The 23,814-nt window shown below is 43.4% G+C and overlaps 1 protein-coding gene across 7 annotated transcripts in view; it reads left to right on the top strand.

Annotated features, from left to right (window-relative positions):
• The window catches only part of ACIN1 (apoptotic chromatin condensation inducer 1), a 34,022-nt gene that overhangs the window by 5,960 nt on the left and 4,248 nt on the right, over positions 1 to 23,814 (top strand). For 2 of the 7 annotated variants that reach the window (XM_046007356.1, XM_046007361.1), the window contains 8 exons: positions 6,954 to 7,042; positions 8,326 to 9,597; positions 10,089 to 10,304; positions 10,805 to 10,920; positions 18,522 to 18,663; positions 22,164 to 22,206; positions 23,094 to 23,227; positions 23,325 to 23,477. In XM_046007356.1, coding sequence (XP_045863312.1) covers positions 6,954 to 7,042; positions 8,326 to 9,597; positions 10,089 to 10,304; positions 10,805 to 10,920; positions 18,522 to 18,663; positions 22,164 to 22,206; positions 23,094 to 23,227; positions 23,325 to 23,477 — 2,165 coding nt within the window. Of the gene's footprint in view, positions 1 to 6,953; positions 7,043 to 8,325; positions 9,598 to 10,088; positions 10,305 to 10,804; positions 10,921 to 16,620; positions 16,768 to 16,794; positions 17,070 to 18,521; positions 18,664 to 22,163; positions 22,207 to 23,093; positions 23,228 to 23,324; positions 23,478 to 23,814 lie in introns of those variants that run through there. The other 5 variants (XM_046007360.1, XM_046007358.1, XM_046007357.1 and 2 more) reach the window with 5 other exon arrangements.

Here is a 23,814-nt window from a genome sequence, read left to right as displayed (position 1 = left end):
GGAGGAAGGGGAACACTCTTCTAAATTAGTTAGTGTTTCTTCTCAAATGTCAAGAAAATATTTATTAAATTTCAGTTATATATGTATCTCCATGCTAGAGTATATGGGGAGTTAGCACTTTGTAAAATGTTTTCAGGAGAGAAGGTAATTGCACATAAAGCCAACAACAGATGATGGTGTGTTTTTAAAGTGCCATATAAATAGTATAAACACCCAGACCATAAAAATACAGAGCAAAAGTTCTCTGAGGACTGGTGTGATTAGAGAGCTTCATGAAGAAGGTGTGGGATTTGAGCTGAGCCCTAGAAATAAGTAGGATTTGAATTGGTTCAGAGGAGATTGTCAAGAGAGTATTTTTAGGAAGGAATGAAAGCATAAAGCTAGGGATGAATGTGATATATTTTTATTTTTTTATTTTTTTAAGATTTTATTTATTTCACAGACAGAGATCACAAGTCAGACAGAGATCACAAGTAGGCAGAGAGGTAGGCAGAGAGAGAGGGGGAAGCAGGCTTCCTGCTGAGCAGAGAGCCAATGCGGGGCTCGATCCCAGGACCCTGGGATCATGACCCAAGCTGAAGGCAGAGGCTTTAACCCACTGAGCCACTCAGGCGCCCCTGAATGTGATATTTTTAAAGGAGAGATAACAAATGAATCTAGCCAGAGTAAAGTGTTCTTTTCATATTCAAAAATATCAGAGGAGGGATGCCTGGGTGGCTCAGCTGGTTAAGCGGCTGCCTTCGGCTTGGGTCATGATCCCAGTGTCCTGGGATCGAGTCCCACATCAGGCTCCTTGCTCAGCAGGGAACCTGCTTCTCCCTCTGCCTCTGCCTGCCACTTTGTCTGCCTGTGCTCGCTCGCTCGCTCTCTGACAAATAAAATCTTAAAAAAAAAAAAAAAAGAGGAACAATTAAAAAGGTACATTAGGATAATATGGCAAAGGGCTTTGAATATCAGCTAATGAATGTGAGATTTTTGTATTCTAAAGTAATGGAGAAACATTGAAAATTCTTGATAGGAACATGATTTGATGAGGAACTCTCTTTAAAAAAAGAGTCTCAGTTCTAAATGTAATTTGAAATGAAAATGAAAAATGGATCCTTAAATAGAAATAAGGTTTCAAAAGCTAATAAAGATTTAGAATAAAGATTAACCAGTCTCTTCAGTGCTTTTTGTCATCAGCGGGATTTTGCCTGTGGCGGTAATTGATCAAGGCGGGGAAGAACAGGGAGAAGAAGAAGAAAGATAGAGGTGAAAAATAAATTAGAAGAGATGAATACAGTAAATTGTAGAGTAGCTAACAATTGCCATTTGTGCGCTTCAGTGTACTTTCTGCCATAAACTTTCTTACCTCTGATCTTGTCTAGAATATGAATCTCGTAGACGTGATACAGAATTTGGTCAGGGTCCTAAATGGAGTGGTAGTTGGGAGTTCTGGTGATGTTTAGTTGGATCAGTGGTAATGCCTGGAGTTTACCCAGAAAATTAGACTCTTTCAAGATGTGCAATGTTAGTTTGCCATAGGCCAGTAAACTCTTGGGATGCCCACTTATTTGGATGTTTTAAGGGTTTTCTATTTAATAAGATTTTCATTAAAGGAAGGTTTTTAGTAACAGTTTGCTCGTCAGTAATGGCACCTGAGGACTTTTTTTTTTTTTTTTTAATTAAACTGTTTTTAAAAATATGGCTTCCTGGGCCCTACCCCTGTTAATCTACTCAACTGGTGAATGACTAACTAATAGAATAGTTTTTTAGTATTGTAATTAACCAGGATCTTTGGCTTATATTCCAGCAACCTCCTGTTTTTGTGCTGTAGACAAAATCCCAGATAGGAAGAATTGGTTTATAACATCCTTCCTGGCTCTTCATGACTTTTCTCTCTACCACTTTCTTCGTATTTTTCTAACATGTTGGGAGACAGTATCCAGTCTCCCTAGTGAGAAGTTGTCTAGAATCACCTCTAGATCATGGTTGGGTGATCAAAATCTTTATTGCCACTAGTTAATTATTTCAAGAAGAGTCCGGTCTAGGAAAATTAGTAGAAAGACAGAAAACGTTTTGGGGCGCCTGGGTGGCTCAGTGAGTTAACGCCTCTGCGGTCAGCTAGGTCATGATCCCGGGGTCCTGGGATTGAGCCCGACATCGGGCTCTCTGGTCAGCAGGGAGTCTGCTTCCTCCTCTCTTTCTGTGGGCCTCTCTGCCTACTTGTGATCTCTCTCTGTCAAATAAATAAAATCTTTAAAAAAAAGAAAAAAAATGTTTAAAAATGGTTATCAGTATACAGATTCTTTAAAAAAGGTATAGCTCCAGGGGATCTTAACCAGCCTTTTGCTTATAGGGCATAAAGTCCTCATTCTTTTTCTTATGTTAAATCTGCAAGCTGAGATTGTAAAGAAATGCTGGTTAAGTTACTCAGCTAACATGAGTCCAGTTTAGGTTTGGTGTCATTGCCTGATCTCCCTCCATTCTCTTAATTCCTGCTTCTTACTCATATCCAAGGAATTGTTTTCTAGAATGAAGACAGTATTTTCCTATATGGCCCTTATAAACATTTTTCACTTCTCTATTGTCTAGCAGCCTGAAGGCTTCTGGCTTTGGAATCTTGGAAATCTTACATTTACCCTTGGTTTTTAACTCCTGAAATATATTTCTTAACTTGCATTGGCTCCACCCTTTGCTAAAAGTGCTCAGTTTCTACATATCACATATTATTAACACCTGGTTTAAGACACTTAATGTGGCCAAGTGCCCATAGAAGATTCCCAGAAGCTTGTCTGCATCAGTTCACTTCCTTACAGGGAGCTAGAATGTGATTCCTCATTTCTTCTTTATCTTGTTTCTCTTTATCTTGTTTTTCTTCTTTATGTGCTGCTTACTAATTTCCCGTTTTATGTGTAAGGGTCCCCTCTAGTTGTCTTTTTTTTTTCTTTTTTTTTTTCCAAAACAATCATGACCAAAACTTTCTGAAGAGCCTACATCTCTTTGATGACTTACTACTTAAGTGCTTCCAGAGAAGCAGTCACCCAGACTCCTATCATTGCAGTTTTACAGCATCAAAACAACATTATGATCCAATAGAATAGCATTCAGCTTTCGATAGGTGGAGAAAGAGGCTTGTACCTGTACATACCTAATTTTAAAATCACAACTCTAGAACTCTTTGACACATTTATCTCTGACCAACTTCATAAAACATGTCTTTTTCTTACCCCTTAAAATCACATTTATTTATACAGAGTGTCTAAGTGCTTATGGAGAGCTGGTTATTCACCACAAAACATCTTTAGTATGGCTTTAAATATGTGCATATAACTCCTGTTTTTAAATTAATAAGAAAACAAAGAGAATGTTTCTTAGATAGAACTTGGCAGTGATAGGGATGCCTGACTGGCTCAGTTGGTTGCCTTCTTAAGCCTTGGGCTCAGGTCATGATCCCAGAGTCCTGGGATGGAACCCCACATTGGGCTCCCTGCTCAGCAGGGAACCTACTTCTCCCTCTCCCTCCATGTGCTACTCCCCCTGCTTGTGCACACTTGCTCACTCTCTCTTTCTCTCAAATAAAATAAAAAAGAATTGCAGTGATAAAAGCCAGTACTTGGGTGGGCTAGGCCTATGAATTCTGGCTGTTCATAGGATTTGAAGGATGTATTTTTTCTCCAGAGGATAGAATTTTATCCTTTTAAATAATATTTTCTTATTACAAAAAGTAGTATGTATTTATTAAAGAAAATTTGAAAAAACTAGAAGAAAAACCAAGTTTTAAATAATTCATAGTCTCACAAACTAAAAAAAAACCTCAGTTGATACTTTGCTCTATAAGCTTCCTCATCTTTGTTTTTGTAAAGCTTAAAATATCTGCAATATTCAGATATTTATTGTCCCTCTGACCTAGTTAACTTTTTTTTTTTTTGTGAGAGAGAGAAAGGGGACAGGGAGGCGCAGATGGAGAGTGAGAGAAAGAATCTTAAACAGGCTTCAAAAGGACTCAGTCTTATGACCCTGAGATTATGATCTGAGCCGAAATCAAGAATCGACACTAACCAGCTGAGCCACCCAAATGCCCCTTCTTTTTTTATTTTATGTTTTTAAATTCTTAAGTATCTGGATGAATTTAAGACATTTTAAAAAAAATAAAAATAATGTACAACATGGGGTTTGAACTCATAACCCTGAGATCAAGAATCTCATGTTCTACCAACTGAGACAGCCAGGCACCCCTCAAGACATTATTTTTTTGACAGTTTTAGGTTCATGGCAAAATTGAGAGGAAGGTACAGAGATTTCCAGTATGCCTTCTACTGCCTCGCATGCATAGTGTCTCCCGTTAGCAACATTCCCCCATCATTGTGGTACATGTCATTTTCTTTTTCTTTTTCTTTTTTAAAGATTTTATTTATGTATTTGACAGACAGAGATCACAGGCAGGCAGGCAGAGAGGGGAGGGGAAGCAGGCTCCCTGCTGAGCAGAGAGGCTGATGCGGGGCTGGATCCCAGGACCCTGGGATCATGACCCGAGCCAAAGGCAGAGGCTTTAACCCACTGAGCCACCCAGGTGCCCCCATTGTACATTTCTTAAAATTGAAGAACCTACATTGACAAGTCATAATCACCCAAGATCCATATTCTACCTTAGGGTTCACTTTTGAGTTGTACCTTTTGTGGGTTTGGACAGATGTATATAATATGTATCCATCATTCCAGTATCATAGAGTATTTTCACCTTTGTAAGAATCCTCTCTGCTCTGCCTGTTCATCCCACCCCCTAGCCTCTACCTTATATTTTCTTTTTTGTTAAACTATAAAAATTGGTTATTTTAAACTTGTAGAGGAGCTTTATCTAAAATTAATGGAAAACAGGTTTTTTTCTAGGTTTTACTCATGTTGTAATTTAACCTATTCCAGATTATTTAATTATTGGTTAATTTATTAATTAAATAATCAGGTTATTTTAATGTAATTATTGATTATTACAATCACCACATTATTAATTTCTTACAGATTATCCCTCAGTGTTTGCTAGAGAATCTGGCTTGTTACTGAATATCCTAACCATAGATCCTGTACAGACACCCATAATGCAAGTCTTTTTTCACTAACCCAGATATGAAATGATATATATTCAGAGATCTTGTGAGTTAAGTGATCATGGAGTAAAGTTTTACAGAATATGTGCAGTCTTTTAGTTCATTTTCTGTTTCTTCTTTTAATTACAGGAGCAAAGACTAATTCATTTTAGATTGTTGGGATATAGAAATAAGACCTTGGGTTGGAGCCATCTAATAATAATATATATAATATATGTGTATATATATATAATATAAGCCATTTAATAATAATACAATAATAATAAAAATAAAACACCATCTGTTTTAGTTGTACCAGTTTAGTGTAGGACATGGTTTCATGGTTTGTTTAAGCCTTTTGTACTGTATTAAAATTGAGCCCAATCTGAGTTACGTATCTGGAATATACTCATCTTAAAGCTATTTTCTAAACTGACTCTCATGAATATCTGCATTGATATTTTGTGTAATTTTTTTTTAAGATTTTGTTTATTATTTGACAGATTACAAGTAGGCAGAGAGGCAGGCAGAGAGAGGGGGAAGCAGGCTCCCCTCTGAGCAGAGAGCCCGATGTGGGGCTCTATCCCAGGACCCTGGGATCATGACCTGAGCCGAAGCAGAGGCTTAACCCACTGAGCCATGCAGGCGCCCCATATTTTGTGTAATGTTTTAATACTGGTAGGAAGATGAGAAATCTTTCAGTTCATTTCTGCCTTTTTTTTTGGTCAAGACATTTAGACACAGCCTGGTTGTTGGTCGTTTTTTTGTATTTTGTCGTGTTTCGTTTTAAGAGGGAGAGCACTTGCAGGAGAGTGAGGAGGGGCAGAGGGAAGAGAGAGAGAATCTCAAGCAGGCTCTGTGCTCAGTGCAGAGCCCAACGCAGGACTCAATCTTATGACTCTGAGATCATGACCTGAACCAAAATCAAGAGTTGGACATTTAACCAACTAAGCCACCCAGGTGCCCCAAGATTAAATTGTTTAAGTGATTTATGCACAGTTACCTTCATAGAATGTGAATGAAATTTTTTTTCCAGTTTTATATGGAGTTATTATTTGAAATGACCTAGATTGATGGTTTTCAAGCGTTCTTAAACTTATTTTTCCTTTCAAAAAGAAATCTCACTTTGAGCTTTTCATATAAAGACATAATTGAGAGGGCCCATTTCTGAAGCCCTGTCCAGTGGCTTGAAGTAATTTCTAGGAACTTTAGGACCTAAAAACAATTCATTTTATAAGTACTTTATTTCATAGGATTGTTGTTTTGCAAACTGTTAATCATCATATTTTGTTCAAAACTAGTGGTTGCAATAGGCAATCCAGAAAAATGGTGAGAAAACATTTTATAGAAATGAGTGCACTTTGTACATCCTTGCAAGACAGTTTGAAGCCCCTGGTAGTTATGAAGCCACCAATGATTATTTTCCAGTTGTTTATAATATGTGAATTGGCTTTGAGATAGTGAAAATATTCTAGATGTGCACAGCAGGAATTATTAATAAGACTCTTAGAACTTAGTTATTTTTTTAAGATTTATTTCTTTATTTTTGAGAGCGAGCGAGTGAGTGTGCATATGTGAGGAGGGGGAGGAACAGAGGGAGAGAAAAAATCCTCGAGCAGACTCCCCACTGAGTGGAGCCCAACACAGGGTTTGGTCCCAGGACCCTGCGATCATGACCTCGGCCAAAGCCAAGAGTCAGACACTTAACCAACTGAGCCACCTAGGCGCCCCCCCATCCCCCGCCTTAGAACTTCATATAGTCCTTCACGTAGAAGTTTAATTAATACAGATATGTATTGTCGAGCTTTTATGCTGTGATTGAATTTTAGAAAGCATCCTTGAATGAATGTTTATGCCATGAATCTGACTTGATTTTCTTTCATTTGATAGGAAAAAGCTCCTCTATTTCTGAAGAGAAAGGTGAATCTGATGATGATAAACCAAGAAAAGGAGAAAGACGATCATCCAGGGTCAGACAGGTAACTCAAATATCTCTTAAAGCATCTCACTTCTTTGAGTACTGCTTTGGATATCTCCTCCTCCTCTTCCTTGGACTTTTTCAAAGTTTATGTCTCTTTAGATATCTGTAGTACTCCTCTTTCTCCTCTTTATCTCATTTTAGGTTTTGGGGGGGGGTGCTTTTTGTTTGTTCGTTTTTGTTTGTTTTTGTTTTCGTTTTTTTTCCAAAAGGACTTGTTAGCATTTAATGAACCATTCTCCAAATGGCTTCAATGGCTACCAGGACACAGCACCCTCCAACCCCCTTCATCTTCTCCTCAGCTCTTCTACTCGGAAATTTGGCCTTCACGATGACAGGCTGTTTGGGGAGCTTTCCCCTTCCCAAAACTTCGTAGTAGCCTGAGTGTACCACATCAGGGATAGGAGCAGGTCTGGGCGTTTTTCTGGCGGCATTTAACCGTGTATGCTCACTGATGGAGGTCCGCTGTTTGTCCAGGTTGACAGAGGGGCAGAAGCTCTGGTTCTTCTTTAAGTGCTCATGCCTCATACCAACGTTTCCAGAGTAACCTGGGTGGTATTTGTCGAAGTTTATCATGTGATGATGCGTGTCCCCAGCATTACCCTGGCCTCCTCCAACTTCCAGTGCTTGCTGATGGAGCTGTGGCCCCAGTGGTCCCCATAGTGTCCGGGTCTTCTCAGTCTGGGTGGTATGTGGGCAGCCCACACAAAAGAACTATTTTTTTGTTTTTTGTTTAGGTCTACTCAGATTTCTAAGCAAATATATAAAAATCAAAATTAAATTATGAAAGTTAACAGGCTGGTCTGTGTTACTAAAGTACATTATTAGAAAAGATATGGTTATTCAATTAGAACTTTAAAGCCGTATGATACAGTGTTAAGTGGGCAGAACACAAAAGTGTATCTGTCATATGATTATGAGTATAGAAAAGAAATGATGGGGAAAAAATTAAATATACTAAAATGATAAAAATAATCACATTAAGCAATGATAGGTTGGTTCCCCCACCCCCTTGCCACTTTCTAGATGTTCAGTTTGTATTTATTTTTAAAGCTTGAAACTAAAAAATGAACTAGTAGCAGTTTCATTATTGTGTTTCATTTGCACTCTGTTTTGATCCCCATAAGAGCTTGATAGGTCATGCTTGTTTACTGGCACACTTGTTTGTGTAGATGCAAGCCTGTATCATTGAGTTTTTCCTTCCTGTATGTATCTCCTGAAAGACCCTTTCCCCTCTGATAGTGAGCAAAGATACTTGGATCCATTGTATATCTTCTCTTTTAGGCAAGAGCAGCTAAACTCTCTGAGTGTAGCCAGGTGGCTGAGGAGGAAGAAGATCAAGAAACACCTTCCAGAAATCTGAGGGTCAGAGCAGATAGAAATTTGAAAACAGAGGAGGAAGAAGAGGAGGAGGAGGAAGAGGAAGAAGAAGAGGAAGAGGAAGAGGAGGATGAAGGACAAAAATCTAGGGATGCACCAGTCCTGAAACAATTTGAGGAAGCAGAAGAGGGGGAAGAGTTGCCCAGAGTAAAACCAGAGGAGGTGATAGATGAGAGACCCCAAACTGTCAGATCCCAGGAACAGGAGGGGTTAGAGAGAGAAGGAAGAGTCACAAGGTCCCAGGAAGAAGCCAGAAGAAGTCATATGGCCAGACATCAGCAGGAAAAAGAAATAAAAACAGTTTTTCCTTTTGAGGAAGAAGCAAAGGAAATAAAATCTTCACAAGGCTTGAAGGAAAAATCAAAGTCCCCTTCCCCTCCTCGACTGACTGAAGATCTAGAAAAGGCCCCTCTTGTGCTACATCCAGAGCAAAATGCCAGTGAGGAGGAAACTCCCCCACCTTTACTTACCAAGGAAGCATCTTCTCCACCACCTACTACACAGCTCCAGAGTGAAGAAGAAATAGAGCCCATGGAAGGCCCAGCTCCCCCTGTCCTCACTCAGCTCTCTCCTCCTAATACAGATGCTGAGGCCAGGGAGCTGTTAATATCTCAGCATACTGTCCAGCTGGTGGGAGGCCTGTCTCCTTTGTCAAGTCCTACAGACACCAAAGCAGAATCTCTAGCAGAGCAAGTGCCAGAGGAGAGTGTCCTGCCTCTAGTTCAGAAAAGCACACTAGCTGAATGCTCAACCCAGAAAGGTCTTGAAACTGAGTCAGAAAAATCTGCTCAACCACTCCCTCTTAAAATCGAGGAATTAGCACCGGCCAAAGGGATCACCGAGGAATCTCTGAAACAGCTGTCTTTAGAACAGAAGGAAGGTAGAAGGGCTTCTCATACCCCTCTCCCAAGCCACAGATTGAAACAGTCAGCTGACTCCTCCTCAAGCCGGTCCTCCTCTTCATCCTCCAGTTCTAGATCAAGATCTCGCTCTCCTGACAGCTCAGGCTCTCAGTCTCACTCATCTCCAAGATCCAAGCAGAGAGATGTATCTCGGGCACGTACTCACACCAACCCTCATGGCAGATCCGAAATGGGCTCCCGATCAACATCAGAGTCCAGGTCACGTTCCCGTTCCCGTTCCCGTTCTCGTTCAGCTTCAAGCAACAGCAGAAAAGTAAGTGTGGGAGAATCCTGGGTGCATTGGTATTTTGTTTGTATTCCAGTGTTTTTCAACCCCAGGAGAACCTATTATGATTTCTGGCAGGAATGGGAAAAGCTTCCTTTAGTCCCCAGGTCAGTGATTACTTTCCCATCTTTTCAGAATCTAATTTTTAATTCATCAGTCCCTAAATAGAGTCCTTTTAATTTTTTTGAGTCCCTTCGATTCCAAAGCTGAATCCTTTACCTGTCTTCACTAGACTATAAACTTGAAGATATGTACAGGCCTTTTTACATGTGTATCCTAGTATTCTAGCACATGGTTGGGACTTAAGTAATTTGCTGAATACTCTAGGAAGTCAAGGAGATCACGAACTCAAAGAGGAATAAACATAGGGAGGGAAGGGACCAAAATATTAAATTGAGTCAGCGGAAGTTGGAAAACTCAGTGATGTACTGAATATATACCATATAAAATAATTTGCCTTATGTGCTTCATTTCTTTAGTCTCTGAGCCCTGGAGTCTCCAGGGACAGCAGCACCAGCTACACTGAAACCAAAGATCCCTCTTCTGGTCAGGAGGTTGCAACTCCACCAGTGCCACAACTGCAGGTTCTTGAGCCAAAGGAGAGGACTTCCACCTCATCCTCTATCCGAGCGAGGCGTTTGAGCCAACCTGAGCCAGCTGAAAAGCATGTGACCCAGAGGTTACAGCCTGAGCGGGTAGGCTATTATGCCCCCTCCCTAGAAGGAGATGGAGGATTAGGCGTGATTTTCCCTTTTGTCTTAGCTATAAAACTGGGAGGTCAGTCTGGATAAGTTCCAGTAGAAATATAGATGGTTGGGGATACCTGTATGATTCCACTGACCTCCGTTCCAACTCCCTAGTTCATGAAAGCTCTATATGAGGCTAGGCAGCAGGATCCTCCTCTCCAGGGCTCCCAGGGTCACTTGCACAGAGTGACATCTCTTTTTCTGCCCCAGAGGAAGCCTTTTCTTAGTTGTCTCAAAAAAGAAGTCTAATAAAATGATTGCTGGCATAGAAATTCCTTAAGCAGCATTCCATTCCACTTTCTAAACAAAAATAAAGATTTATAGGGCTAAGTGTGGAGCTGCCACTGTGGAAGTCCTGCTCTGCCTTTTACCAGCTCCAGCTTAAAAAAAAGGAACCAAGCAGATTTAAGTATGTTGCTATGGGTATTTTGCTATGTTTGTTCTGACAGGGGAGCCCAAAGAAGTGTGAAGCTGAAGAGGCAGAGCCACCAGCTGCCACACAGCCCCAAACCTCAGAGACCCAGACTGCTCACCTACCAGAATCAGAAAGGATTCTTCACACTGTGTAAGTAATCTCTCGCAGCTGGGGTATAACAGGGAACTGGCAGTGTGGGGCAGTTCTTTGCTCCCTGGGGTTCTTTGACTAAGCAGTCCTAGTTTCCTTTTAAAATGTAAAGGCAGAGCTTTATCTGGACAAAGACTAGGCTTCAGTTACAGTTGAGGGCCACCACCTACTTTCTTAAGGTACTCTGAAAAGTGGTGGTTAGAGAGCATATCTGGGATCATCTGACCAAAATAGTTCCTTTAAGGAGCAGAAAGCAGAGGCTTTGGTTTCCAAACTCAGGGCGGTGTAAGGGAGTTGACTCAGGACATTTCAACTCAATGTTTAACTCTTATTTACCAGCTACATCTGAGCCTGGGAACACACTTTAATAAAGGATGTCAAGAGTCTACCAAGAAAGGCACAGAGAGGTGTTTTGAGTTTCTGTTGTTTTCTTTAGTTGTTAGCCATCTTTTTATTAAGCATAGTCTGTCTTAATTCTTACTGGATGCAGTACAGCAAAATATGAAGCATCTATCAACCAGAAGTTTGTTTCTGGGACGCTTGGATTGATTTTTTTTTTTTGCTTGGATTGATTTTTACCATTTACATAATTCTAGTTTTTATTCCTTATATTTAGTTCTAGAAAAATACAAGTAAGAATAGGATATCATTCATTATTCTGAGCCAGGTACTATACGTTAAGAAGCCATTAAACCCAAATTCCTGGCTTTAGAGTCCCAAGGGAAGTGAAAAGCAGAACATTGTGGAAATAAGATTGCTTAGCTTTTAGACATCAAGAATCCTGTGCTTCTTTAGTGAACACCCAGTTTAGACAGTTGGCCTAAAGTTGTTCTGTGTTGGTTTTATGTCTTTTTAACACTAATACTACCAGTATGCTTTTTTCCTTTATGTAAAAGTCTAATAATTTACACTCTTCTGAGCGTTTCAGACTGATTTTGGAGGGTGGTGGGCAGGTGACATGATTTATTATCTCATTTCCTTATGACGTTAATAGTTTTGTACTCCTTACTATCTGTATAGCTTTTGCCTTGGGATATACCTTCGCTACTGTCTATTCTAATAGTCTTGCCTCTGCTGCCATCTTGTGGCCATTACTTTTTTGGTTTGAAAGTCAAAAGTTCACTCTACTTCCTTTGAAAAGTTTTGTTTTTCCCTTTTGGGGAGGGTACATTATCCTTTGGAGAGGGTTTTTCTTCTAGGACCATAAAGTGAAAACCCCGCGGATTCTGGAAGGTGTTCAGGATTCCCCAGCTACACCATCGATGAGGAAATGGGGTGACACCTTCCCTTTCATATCGATCAACCAGAGATAATACCTGCCCTCCCTTACCCCTCCCTTACCTCCCTTATCCCCCAAGGGGCTGCAGCATGTCCTTTGTATAATGGCAGTTTCAAAGTAGGTGTTAACAACCTACTAGTAATTGGGCCTGAGGAACTGCCTCCTTTACACTTTGAGAAGCAAGTAATTTTCTGAGGTTTTGCTTGCCCTGAAATTTAGTGGGTGTGTGAGATCCTGGCAACAAAATAGCACTTGATGCTGTTTTGAAGCATCTTTATTTCTGGACTTTAGCATGCAAGTCCAAGGCACATGAAACTCGGAGTCCTGTACAGAGTTTTTCTCCCCATGTAAAGGTGCCTTTGATTTTCCACTTTATGACAGGTAATCTAGTCACATTGATTCCAAAAAGATGATAGGCAAGTGACACCCTGGGCAAATACTGAGACTCTCCATTGTTGCCTAGGCAGGCTTCAGTGAAGCAGCCTATAGGTGAGAAATGCAATCTGAGCTCAGAAGTAGCTCACACACATCCCCTTTACCTGCTTTCCCTCTGCCTGTCTTCCAGATGGTCTATTCAGCAGCCTAATAAAAAGACATGCCCAAGGGCCTAAACTCATAGGCTGTTCTGGCACTGGATTTGGTAAATGACTCTTGGAGAGGTTTACCTCCATTTCTGGAAGCCGTACTACATCTGATTCACACCAGTCGTCCTAGTCTTTCACTCCTCTAGAGTCCTAGTTTTCAGTCTGGTGACCTCTGGAGCCTCTGGCCAATTTTAAAAGTGGGATCAACAGTGCTAAATGGAAAAGACCATTTGTGGCTTCACCTTGGTTTTCCTATCTGTCTCAACAAGAGACAGCTAGGGCCTGTTGATTCAGTAAAATGTTAAAAAAAAAAAAAAAAAGACTTCAAGGACCTGTCAGCATCTGGAAGAGATTGCCTAACTTTTTCTGTGCTTTGTTAAATCCATTCTGATTCTGATTGTGCCCTGAGGAATTGTTAATTTATGAGGTAAGATATCTTGTCATTGCTTGGAACAGGAATTTGTGGCCCTCAGTCCTATTTCAATTGAGCCATGTTCCAAAATCCAGTCTTCTGCCTACTATGATATAACAAAAGTGTCTTCATACAGCAGAATATGATGCTACTCTGTTTTTACATTAAAAAAAAAAAATAGGGGAGAAAAAAGAACTGAATGTGTGAGCAACTGTATTATCCAATAGTAGTTGATTCAAACCTGAATTTTCTTTAATACAACCTTCCTGAGTACACAACCCTTGCAGGCAATAGCGGCTTTGGGCTTTTGGCTTATTATGTTTATTTGTCCTTTTGCTGAGTACAAGGAAGAAAATAGTCTTTTAAACAAATATGACAATGTAATGGTCACTCTCCAGGGAACCTACAGTACCAGTATGCCAGTAATGCATAATTTTTAAAAGTAGAATTTATTGGTGATCATCAATGGTATTTGTTTACTGAGAATTTGGAATCTAAGGACATACCCCCAAATCATATCATCCTTGGTTATCTTGAAACTAGTATGCCCCTGCAGTATTCTATATTTAAGACTCACTGCCTGAGAATAGTCACATCCCACTATTTCATATCAGGTCCTCAGCTCCTCATGAATTTTCTGCAGTAACTAAAATTCAAATATATACCCCTGTAGAAATTTCCTTTTCTGTTGGTTTTTCTGAATCTTAGATATGAACTATAATGTGATGTTGTTAATCTCCAAGTAGTTCTATCCTTTTCTTCTGGGTTGCAGTGCTTTTTGTGCTGTTCAATTATGGATAGAGATCTCCTGTCCCTAAGCCCCCATGCAGTTTCACAGATTTTTCAAAGATACCAGAAATGTTTGTGCAAGAACTTAAATGTGGGAAGGGAGATGTCTAGATGCCTTTTGTTTAAAAAAGGCTACAAAGAAAAGCTGCATGGACCTCTGACAAGTAGCTGACAAAGCTTTGGGACTGGTCCTACAAGCAAGTAGATTTGAGTCTCTTTTTGGGGGCAGTTTCAAGGATTCCCATTTTTCTTATGAAAATAAAGTCTTTGGAATCCTGGATCCCACAAAATTGTTTCTGGGGAAATAGATGGCACAAACTCACTGAGTCTAAAGAGGGCCAAGGATAATGTCGTAAAATTCTTATTCTTAAAAAAACAAGAAAGAATTTCCAATGAAAAAAAATTTTTTCCTCCAAGGAAGCTACTTCTGGAGAGGCATATTGGCAGCTGAAACTATTTTAAGACAGTTGATGGACAGGGAACGTTTATTTGAGGATGTTGGAAGGTAACATTCCTTGTGAGGTGTAACATTCTCTGTGGGAATTCCATCTAAAGTGATGTTTAAGAAGAAAACTTTGGGGTGTTTTGTGGCTCAGTTGAGAACATGCGACTCTTGATGTTGGGATCATGAGTGCAAACCCCACATTGGGTGTAGAGCTTACTTTAAGAAGAAGAAAGTTTAGTTCAGCAGGCAGTCATTAAAGTGTCCACTTGGTACACACAATGACAGCCTAGTTCAGAAATATTTACTGAGCATTTCTTTGTGTTAGGCCCTGGGCTAGGGTTGAGAAATGTAGTCCCTGACCCTGAGGAGTCCTACAAGGTGGAGGTGTGGGGCAAGTCATCCAGCGGTTATTATACACAGTGATGAGGTCCTTGCTGAAAACCTGTCAGACCAACTACTGAGTGCCTTCACATCAGAGAAAGTGCAGTCAACTCTTTGAGAAAACAGAAAAAGCTCCATAGGTGGTATCAAATGAGATAAATGACCTATTAAATGTACATGTTTTTAAGGCATATCCTTACCTTGACTTGGAGTGTTGTCCAAGCCAGACTTCTAAGGGCAAAGCCTTATCACACTGTTCCATGAGATAGGTATTTTGTGATCCCCACTTTACAGGATCAGAGACTCGCCCAGTGTCACAGCACTTGTGTGGGAACAAGGTCAGGCTGACTGCAGAGCTCTCAGTCTTAATGAGCAGACAGGGACGACTAAGTGAAAGGGAACTTTTATTTTTTTTTATTTTTTTTTTTTAAAGATTTTATTTATTTATTTGACGGAGAGAGAGATCACAAGCAGGCAGAGAGGCAGGCAGAGAGAGAGGAGGAAGCAGGCTCCCTGTGGAGCAGAGAGCCTGATGCGGGGCTCGATCCCAGGACCCTGAGATCATGACCTGAGCCGAAGGCAGCAGCTTAATCCACTGAGCCACCCAGGCGCCCCAGAAAGGGAACTTTTAGAGTAATGTGTAAACATGACCACTTTAGCATGTAGTCAGCATATACGAGATTCTAAGCAGTGGGGAGGAGAATTTATTCCTGGCTGAAAGCTCTGGTATTACAAATGAGATAATAAATACCAAGCTTTTGATTAAATACCTTACTGTTAAACCTCTGCTCCCACTAGGATGCAAAAGGAGCATCTTTGCAGTCAAAAAAGGAGTCTTTGAGCATCTACTGAGTGTGTTTTTTTGAGTGGTTAGAGTCAGCTTATTTCACAGTCTGGTGAAGATGCCCATGATTAATAATTTCCATTTAGTTCCCAAATACTTCAGGCCCAGCAGACAGCCCCCACCCCCCCCATCCCCCCCCACCGCCCATGTAACAGCTCTCTCGGGCTTCCTATCTACTTCGGAGCCGCCACCTTGGAGCCCTTGCTCCAAGAAGTGGCCTTCATGCTTCAGCTACCCAAGGTCCCCTTGCCCTGTTTATCCTTTTCCTTTCTGGCTCCAGTGGACCCCGGGGCAGGGTGACCTGATTAAAGACTCTGTGAAACAAAGTTGTCTGTCATCTCTTCAGAGACACCTCTCCCCCTCTCTACTGGTAATTCAAAAAGGAACTCTCTTCTATCCTCCCCTCCCGCCATCCCCGGAGAAAGGACAGGTTGGAGTAATAACACGTGGTCATTGCTTGGGGTGAGCAGCCAGCTAGCTCCTCCAGTGATTGGACAGAGCTAGTTCTCATCCCACCTCCCTGCATGAACAGCTGACTGGCTTCTAGGATGGAGGGAGGTGGGCACATGAAAAATTGCTCATGACCCTCCATTCTGTGTCTTTTTAAACTTTGTCTTTGCTATCTTCCTTCTTTAGTCATTTTTCATTCCCAAGCTCTGCTGTTTCCCTTTCTTCTTTTCTCTGGAATCTTCCAAGCAAGCAGCTGTAACTTTGTATGCCCTCTCCACCCAGCCCCCCTCCCCCGCCCCCTGGGAAGACAAGGAGAGCACCCTTTCCCTCTGGGGTTAGGCCTCGGTAGCTGTTGTAACCTGAGAAAAGAAGGAAAAAGGCCAGGCCTATTGAGCCAGCAGTGAGCTCCCTGTGGCCTGCCAGAGGATAAGAACCTTGCTCACTCAGCGCCCTCCCTCTTCTCTTTCCCCTCCCCTGCTGCAGCAGGGCCCTCCCCCATCCGCACACACGGGCTGCTGGGTAAGTGGCAAGATGGCTCCCCTGCATGTCTCCGGCTGATCGCCGCCGCTCCGCCAATACAATAGAGCTAGCCACTACCAGCAGCCTGGCCCTCTTCCTCCTCCTTCTCCAGAGAGACCAATCCAGCCGAAGTCGGGGTTTGCCGTGAGGACTTAACGCTTATCTCTTAAAAGCCAGATCTATTTTAGCCTCCCCTCACCACCACCACCACCTCCCCTTCCATTTACCATTTTTTGGATCCCCAGTTTCTGCATCTCGATTTTCTCTCTCTGGATCGGGTGGCTGGGGAGGAGGTGGTGGGCTCTTGGGACAAGGAAGGTGTGGGTTTTTTTTTAATTTTTTAGGATTTTTTTTGTTTGGTTTTTGTTATTTCTTCCATTCCAGAAAGGGATAAACAGCACTTCCAGGGGGAGAAAAAAAATCATGTTATCAGAAAGCAAAGAAGGGTGAGAGCTTCACATTTCCATGTATCCCTTTTCCCCACCGCTCTAGCCTACCTCATCCTCCTCCTCTTCCCCATGGCTTTCATTCCGTCCTTTCGTTTTGGTTTGTTTTCAATCATTCTGCTTTCCCCCTTTGTCCTTCCTGCCTGGTTTCTAATTGGCCCAACTTGCCCTCTCCATATGGGAAATAGGTATTTTTTGTATAGGTCTTTTCTTTAGATTCAGGCAGTTGAATCGCGTGTTTCTGTGGTGCCGGATAGCTGGGGGCACAGTTCCGATTTTCCCCTCCCCCTTCCCGTGCATCCCTCCCTGCCTGCTCTGGGGAGGCAGTTCTGACCTCTGAGTGTCAGTCAGCCTGTGGGGAATGCTGAATTTTCTGGTGGTGGTTCTCAGCGTGGGGATGCTTCGTTTCCCCTCTCATAGGTCTTGGGCCCATGATCATCTTAATTTGATTTTTTTTTCCCCCTTAATGTTTGGGTGGTAGTGGGAGAGAGATTAGAGATCAAAGTTAAGGATGAAGACAGAAAAAGGAGATGGGAAGATAGTTTATCTGAAGTGAATCTCTGGGATTCATTCCCTGAAGTGGGAGCTAACTTGTGTGATTCAGAGTGGGGGTGGGGGGATTCAGTATTTGTAGTGGGGAGGGGATCCAGGGTGTGGGGGAGGGTGTGTCCTGACTGGGAGGCCTGCTCTCTTTATCTCTTGGAAGTTGGAATGAGGGAGTGGGAGAAACTGGGCGAAAGCTGAATGTAAGAACAATTCCTACACCTCTGAGAAGGTAAAAGTGGCCTGATTCTTCTCTGAGCTTTCAAACTCCAGCATTTGTCATTTTTCCTTTTGGATGAGAGGGTCCTTACTGAAGTTTGAACCCTCACCCAGCCCTGCTTTCCCTGCAACCACCGCCCCCCCCCAATTTCTCCATTCTTGTTACCAGATCCTGTGGGTTGGTAGGCCTTATTAAGCAGTTGATTGTAAACACAAGCGTGGGATCACTTGCCACAGCCATTCTTTCTTGTCTTAAGCAATCAGGCTTCCCTTAATTTCTCATGCAATTTTGTTAAAAGATGCTTGTGGCCAGGGCATAGGGAGGGTACAGTGTTGTGGCAAATCGGTCACGTTTGAGGGACTGTTCAGAGGGCTGTTTCCTTTCCTTGTAAGAGTATTCTGGTGAATTGCCTAAAAACGGTTGGTAGTCCTGACCCCACACGTCACAGCTTTATCCCATCTGAGCAGTGGGTGGATGTGGTTGCTACGATCTGTGCTCTTCTCCCAAGGAAAACAGTTTGCCAATTGTCCTGTGGGGGCAAGGTCTCTAGTTTCATCTGAAAGCAGCTCTCCCAACCCCACCCAAGTGATGAGGCATGGGGGTTTCCTGACCCCAAACCTAACATCTTGCTCTCTCTTCCCCTTGGTTCTTCCCTGCCTTTCCCTCCCTACCTCTCCCCATACTGTCAGTGAGGAGAAGGAGGAAGTGACCATGGACACAAGTGAAAACAGACCTGAAAATGAGGTTCCAGAACCCCCCGTGCCTATTGCAGACCAAGTCAGCAATGATGACCGCCCAGAGGGCAGTGCTGAAGATGAGGAGAAGAAAGAGGTAAATTTCCAAGCCACCTGTTGGGGTGGGTGGACAGGAGTGGGCCGAGGAGAAAGAGTTAGACCACTTTGGTAATCACTCTTACACAGTGGGATAGCGTAAAGGAGGGGGTAGGCAGATTTGGATCAGGATAGGGCCAAGGGAGAATTCGCTGGTTTAGCAAGGGAGACCCCTTGTGATGGGGACAGGGTTCATTCATTCCTCCTTTTTTGTTGGGGAAGTGCAGTCCAGACTGTTGGAAGTTTGTAACTAAAGGAAAAGTCAGTTAATGGCCCTTTATCCAAGACCCAGGCCCAGCTTTCCCTGCTACCCTCTCATGCTTCTCCCTGTGGTAACTGTTAGCTTTCCCTCCTTTTTAAAAGCCTGTGGGGGCTTCACCGCCATCTAGTGGGCTTTGTTGGTTCTCAGCTGATGAACTGTGCTGAGGAATTTTTGTTCCTCCTCTGCCCTCTAGTGGTCATATTGCAGAGATATAGCTACTTAAGAAGCCAGCACTTGGGGTGATCCCAAAGGCCCCTTCTCCATATATCTCTGACTCCTCTGCTTCCTTTTTTAGCATATGTTATCTCGTATCCTGCACCCAATTCATGGGAGCTCCCCCCATCAGAGCCAGCGAAGTCTTCTTGGCTCTTAAAGTAATAGAGAAAGAATTTAGCTGGGTTTGGGAGCGGGGTAACAGGATGGGAGGGACTGTCGTGTGTGTAGCCTTTCTTTGGTGTGTGTTGCGGGGGTGGGGGCCGGTGAAAGTGATTTGATGTGCAGAATATTATTTATTACAAGGTCCTTCTTCCCCGTAAAACTTTGTCCAAGTACCTCATGTACGGTAATCCGCCCGTAAAATATAACCCTGCCCAACTGGCCAATCGCTGATGCCGCCTCTTCCTCTGGACCCACCCGCTGCTACTGAGCTGCCCAATCAGAGCCGAGTCTGCTATCCAGGTGTCTTGGCCAGAGGGGGGCATGTATATGGGATCCTGTGATGGGCCCCCTTTTGCCTCCCTGCCTTGCTTACATCAGGGGGCCAAGAAGAGCACTGTTCTGGAGAGACTTGTATTGAGAAAGCAAAAAGCATTTGGAAAGGGGTGGACTTGCATCATCTCCCTATTTGGGACACCCCAAGAAGAGCTTGTGTCAGTGCTGGGGCGCCTGTCCACATGCCCTTACCCTTTTGAGGACTGTGGGTTGCCTTGTTTGCTACAGACTGTTGGGATTCCCATCTAGGGCACCAAGATCTCCTAAAGAGTCAATGTTTGTGATCACAGTGCCATGCTGTAAAATACCGAGTGGAGGCTCTCGGCTTAAGCTGTGACGACTAGGAGCCCTGCAGAGAAGTCTAGGGTTTGAGCCCAGGGATTTAATGCTGATGACAGCCAGCCATGTATCACCACTTGCTCATCAGATGGACTTTCCTTTGGTCCCTGTTGTCCATGGTGAAGGACAGCATGTTGGTTGCTCCAACTTCTCCTCCATCCCTGGAGGCAGGGGCTCATCCATCCTCCACCTGACTGGAAGCACTGTCTCAGCTGGAGTCCCTGAGGAGATGCCACACACAACTCTCAGAAGAAAAGTATTCTGACCTTGCTGCTGAATGTGTGCCAGGTCCTGGGGCTCTCCACCTACTGCCCCCAGGCTGCCTTCATCAGAGGCTCCATGATCCCACTCGGTGAGAGGACCCCTTCCCCATTTACAGGCAGAGGAGAAAGGGACTCTGGAGTCATCACCTGGATTCCAAGTATTGGGTGGTGGTATTGCTGGATCTTGCCACTGGTGGACATAGGGTCCTGCCTGCCTCTCACGATAAAAGGCCAGGACCATTCCTGCTGATCACAGGCCATCTCATCAGGGACTGCAAGATGATGCCCCTACAGGGCTGGGACTGATGTCTCTGCCCCTTTTCCCCCTGTACCCCTCGCTGAGCCTGGCCACCGCCAGTGAACTGTCTTGACATCATGGAAACTGGGCAGCGTCCCCCCACACGTTTTCCTCCCGCCCCCCCTGCGCCCCTGGGAGGACTCTGGCAGTGCCGTGCTGACCACCACGCCGTGCGCCCACCTTTTTTGCCAACCCAACCCCCCACCAATTGCACAGCGCCTAGCAGGGAGGGCTCATTCTGATTGGACCGGCGGTTGACTAGATACAGTACACAGTGAGGTGCGATTGGCTGAACTGAAGATCCCAGGTGTGAGATGGTACCTGGAACATTTGTCATATTCCTAGTTATTTTCTTCTTTATTTTCTTCTTCTTCTTTTTATTTAATCTTTATTTTGATTATTTTCTCTTTATTTTTCTGATTCCTTTATTGGATTGATTTATTTGGTTCATGTTTTTCCTGTTTTAATTAAGACCTTTTTTTCCCCTTCTTTCTTTACTTTTTTTTTTTTTCTTTTCTTTTTTTTTTTTTTCCTCACTAACTTACCCATCGAGAGCGGCCCGGCTAGGGGTCAGGTTGGCCCTTAACGGAGACCAAGGAGACTTGGTTAGATGACACAAACGGGGCTGGGGGGTGGATGGGGAAAGGGGATTTCATCAAGAGGGTCCTGCCCTACCCTTTAGAAGGGTGGTAGGTCTTAGTTTTTCCAGAAATAAGCACTGAAATCTGAAAATACTCTAATCCCCTTTTCTCTCTCTCCCTCCTTTTGCTCTATCCAGAGTCTTTCTCCCACTGAGTGGGGCAGAAACTTGCTCAAAGGCAGGTTTGGGAGTTTCTGATACTTGGCAGAGCCCCTAAGGCTTAAGTCTTGGTTGGAGAGGAAACAGGCTCTGGTAGAGCTCTGTATAGTGGGTTGGAAAGCCAAGAGGCTCCCTGGGGACAGTTTGCCCCTCAAAAAAAAAAATAACCTTCCTTTACCAAAGGCACCTTTAGGCACCTGGCACCTGGCACTTGGCTCAGGAGCATCCTCTTTGATGGGTCTAGTGCTGCTCTGCCCTGTAGGGGTGTGGACAGCCTTAACAGTCTGCTGTCCCAGTAAATCAGAGCCACAGTCTGTGGGTGTCAGGCTGGGCATTGAGAAAAGGAGGCTTTCCTTGTTGTAGTGATCATCCCAAAGTTGGTTTTCCTTGCTTCCTCATGTTTTCTGAGAGTTTGCAAGGAGACCTAGGAGGACTAGATGACCCAGTTCTGGGCATATCTTGTTGGGTTTGGTGTCCTCTCGACCCATAGAGACAGTGGAAGAGGACAAGACCTATGCCTTTAAAGGGCTGGGAGGCTCCTGAATTCCTCTTCCAGCTTATTTCTGGTTAAGCTAATATACAGGTGTGGTATGGACTAGATGACTTTCCCCTGCTGTGATGTTTGATTTATTTTTTTCTCTAACTTGCATTGATTCTGCTTCGTTTTTGCCGTTTGCCGCTTCTGTTTTGGTCTCTGTCTGTCTCTGTGTCTCTCTCTCTCTGTGTCTTTGGAGCCTATGCTAAGACTGCCCCATCTAACCTCCTTCCCCCCTCTCTGTGGGGTGTGTCTCTTTCTCTTTTTTTTCCCCCCCTTTTCTTCTCTATACAGAGCTCGCTGCCCAAATCATTCAAGAGGAAGATCTCCGTTGTCTGTAAGTCTAGCCCCAAATCCCTGATAAAGTCCAGGAGTACCATAAAAATCAGTTCATAGAGGAAATAGGTTTCCACTCTCTCTCAGTGGCATTCTTGGGTCACCCCTTCCCACCCCACTTCCTCCACCCAACAAATCTACATCTTCTTGGCATATGTAGGGTTCCATTTTGAAATTCAAAACTTCAGATAATCCCTGTCATTTTCCCCAGGTCGCATTTTTTTCTTAACTAATGATACTATAAGATATCTCACAATTTCCTATCTAGCCTTACGTGCATATTCTCTCCTGAACCCTCAGAACCAGCAGTGGGTTTGAGGGACTCCTCTATAATGTTTATCAGTTTATCCTTTATTCTGAGGGAGTGTCTGAGGAAAGGAGAGTGCTCACACCTCAAACAGTAAAATTTTTAACATTTTCCCAATGAGGAACTCTAAATCAAAAAAGTGCGATAGATCTTTATAACTTAATGTGAAGTCATAGTGTGAAAGTGAACCTAAAGCATGATCAGATCACATCACAGTCTTAAAATTTACTTAGACATCAGTATCACATAGTCTTGTTTTTCTGTATTCCCTGTCCTTCTCAGTCTGTCTTCCCCATGACTTTAGTTATTTCTGCCACTAAAAGTTTAAACTGCTCACCACCCTAGTTAACCATCCCTTATTGCCTTCAGAGATACAATAGTTTTTATTGGTCAGAAAGTGGCTCCAGTCCTTTTATTGTTCACTCTGAAGCATGGTTTCCCCAGTCCCCAAATACAGTTTCCTTAAGTAACAAACCTTTTTACTGAAATTCCAGTCGGAGCCTATCTTTAGGTGTTAATGGTGTGAACCAGCGGAGGACCTAAGACCCATCTAACTGTTCGGTCCTATTTCTTCGGGACAGCAGCTACCAAGGGGGTGCCAGCTGGAAACAGTGACACAGAGGGGGGCCAGCCTGGTCGAAAGCGGCGTTGGGGAGCCAGCACAGCCACCACACAGAAGAAACCCTCCATCAGTATCACCACTGAGTCCCTCAAGGTGAGGTGGGAGGAGCCGGGGAGGGGAGGATGAGACACATTGAGGTGGGAGTAGACACGGGCCCAGTGTAACGGGGTGGGGGGTATCTGTGTCCCAGAGCCTCATCCCCGACATCAAACCCCTGGCGGGGCAGGAGGCTATTGTGGATCTTCATGCTGATGACTCCCGAATCTCTGAGGATGAGGCAGAGCGTAATGGTGATGACGGAACCCATGACAAAGGGCTGAAGATCTGCCGGACTGTCACCCAGGTAAGGCTCTTGCACCCAGTGTCAGGGGAGCAGGCAGTGGACTGAGTAGACAGCCAGGGTAGAGTCCTGGAAGGGAGAACTGCCATCTGTGCAGAGGGTTGGGCTAATTGCGATTTTAGGGGTCAGCAGATTACCACATCTACCTCTTGTCCATAATAAAGAAAATTTTATTAGAACAGGGCTACACCATCTCATTTACTCTTATCTCTGGCTGCTTAAGTGCTGTAACGTTCTCCTTGAATAGTTGCAACAGAGTGTATGACTCACAAGGCCTAAAAATATTTCTCATCTTGCCCTATACAGAAAAAATTTGCCCACTCCTGCCTTCGTTTTCCTC

The sequence above is a fragment of the Meles meles genome, chromosome 6 (genome assembly GCF_922984935.1).
Source record: "Meles meles chromosome 6, mMelMel3.1 paternal haplotype, whole genome shotgun sequence".
Taxonomy (NCBI): domain Eukaryota; kingdom Metazoa; phylum Chordata; class Mammalia; order Carnivora; family Mustelidae; genus Meles; species Meles meles.
The sequence above is the reverse complement of the archived record's forward strand: the minus strand, read 5'-3'. Positions and strand labels throughout refer to the sequence as shown.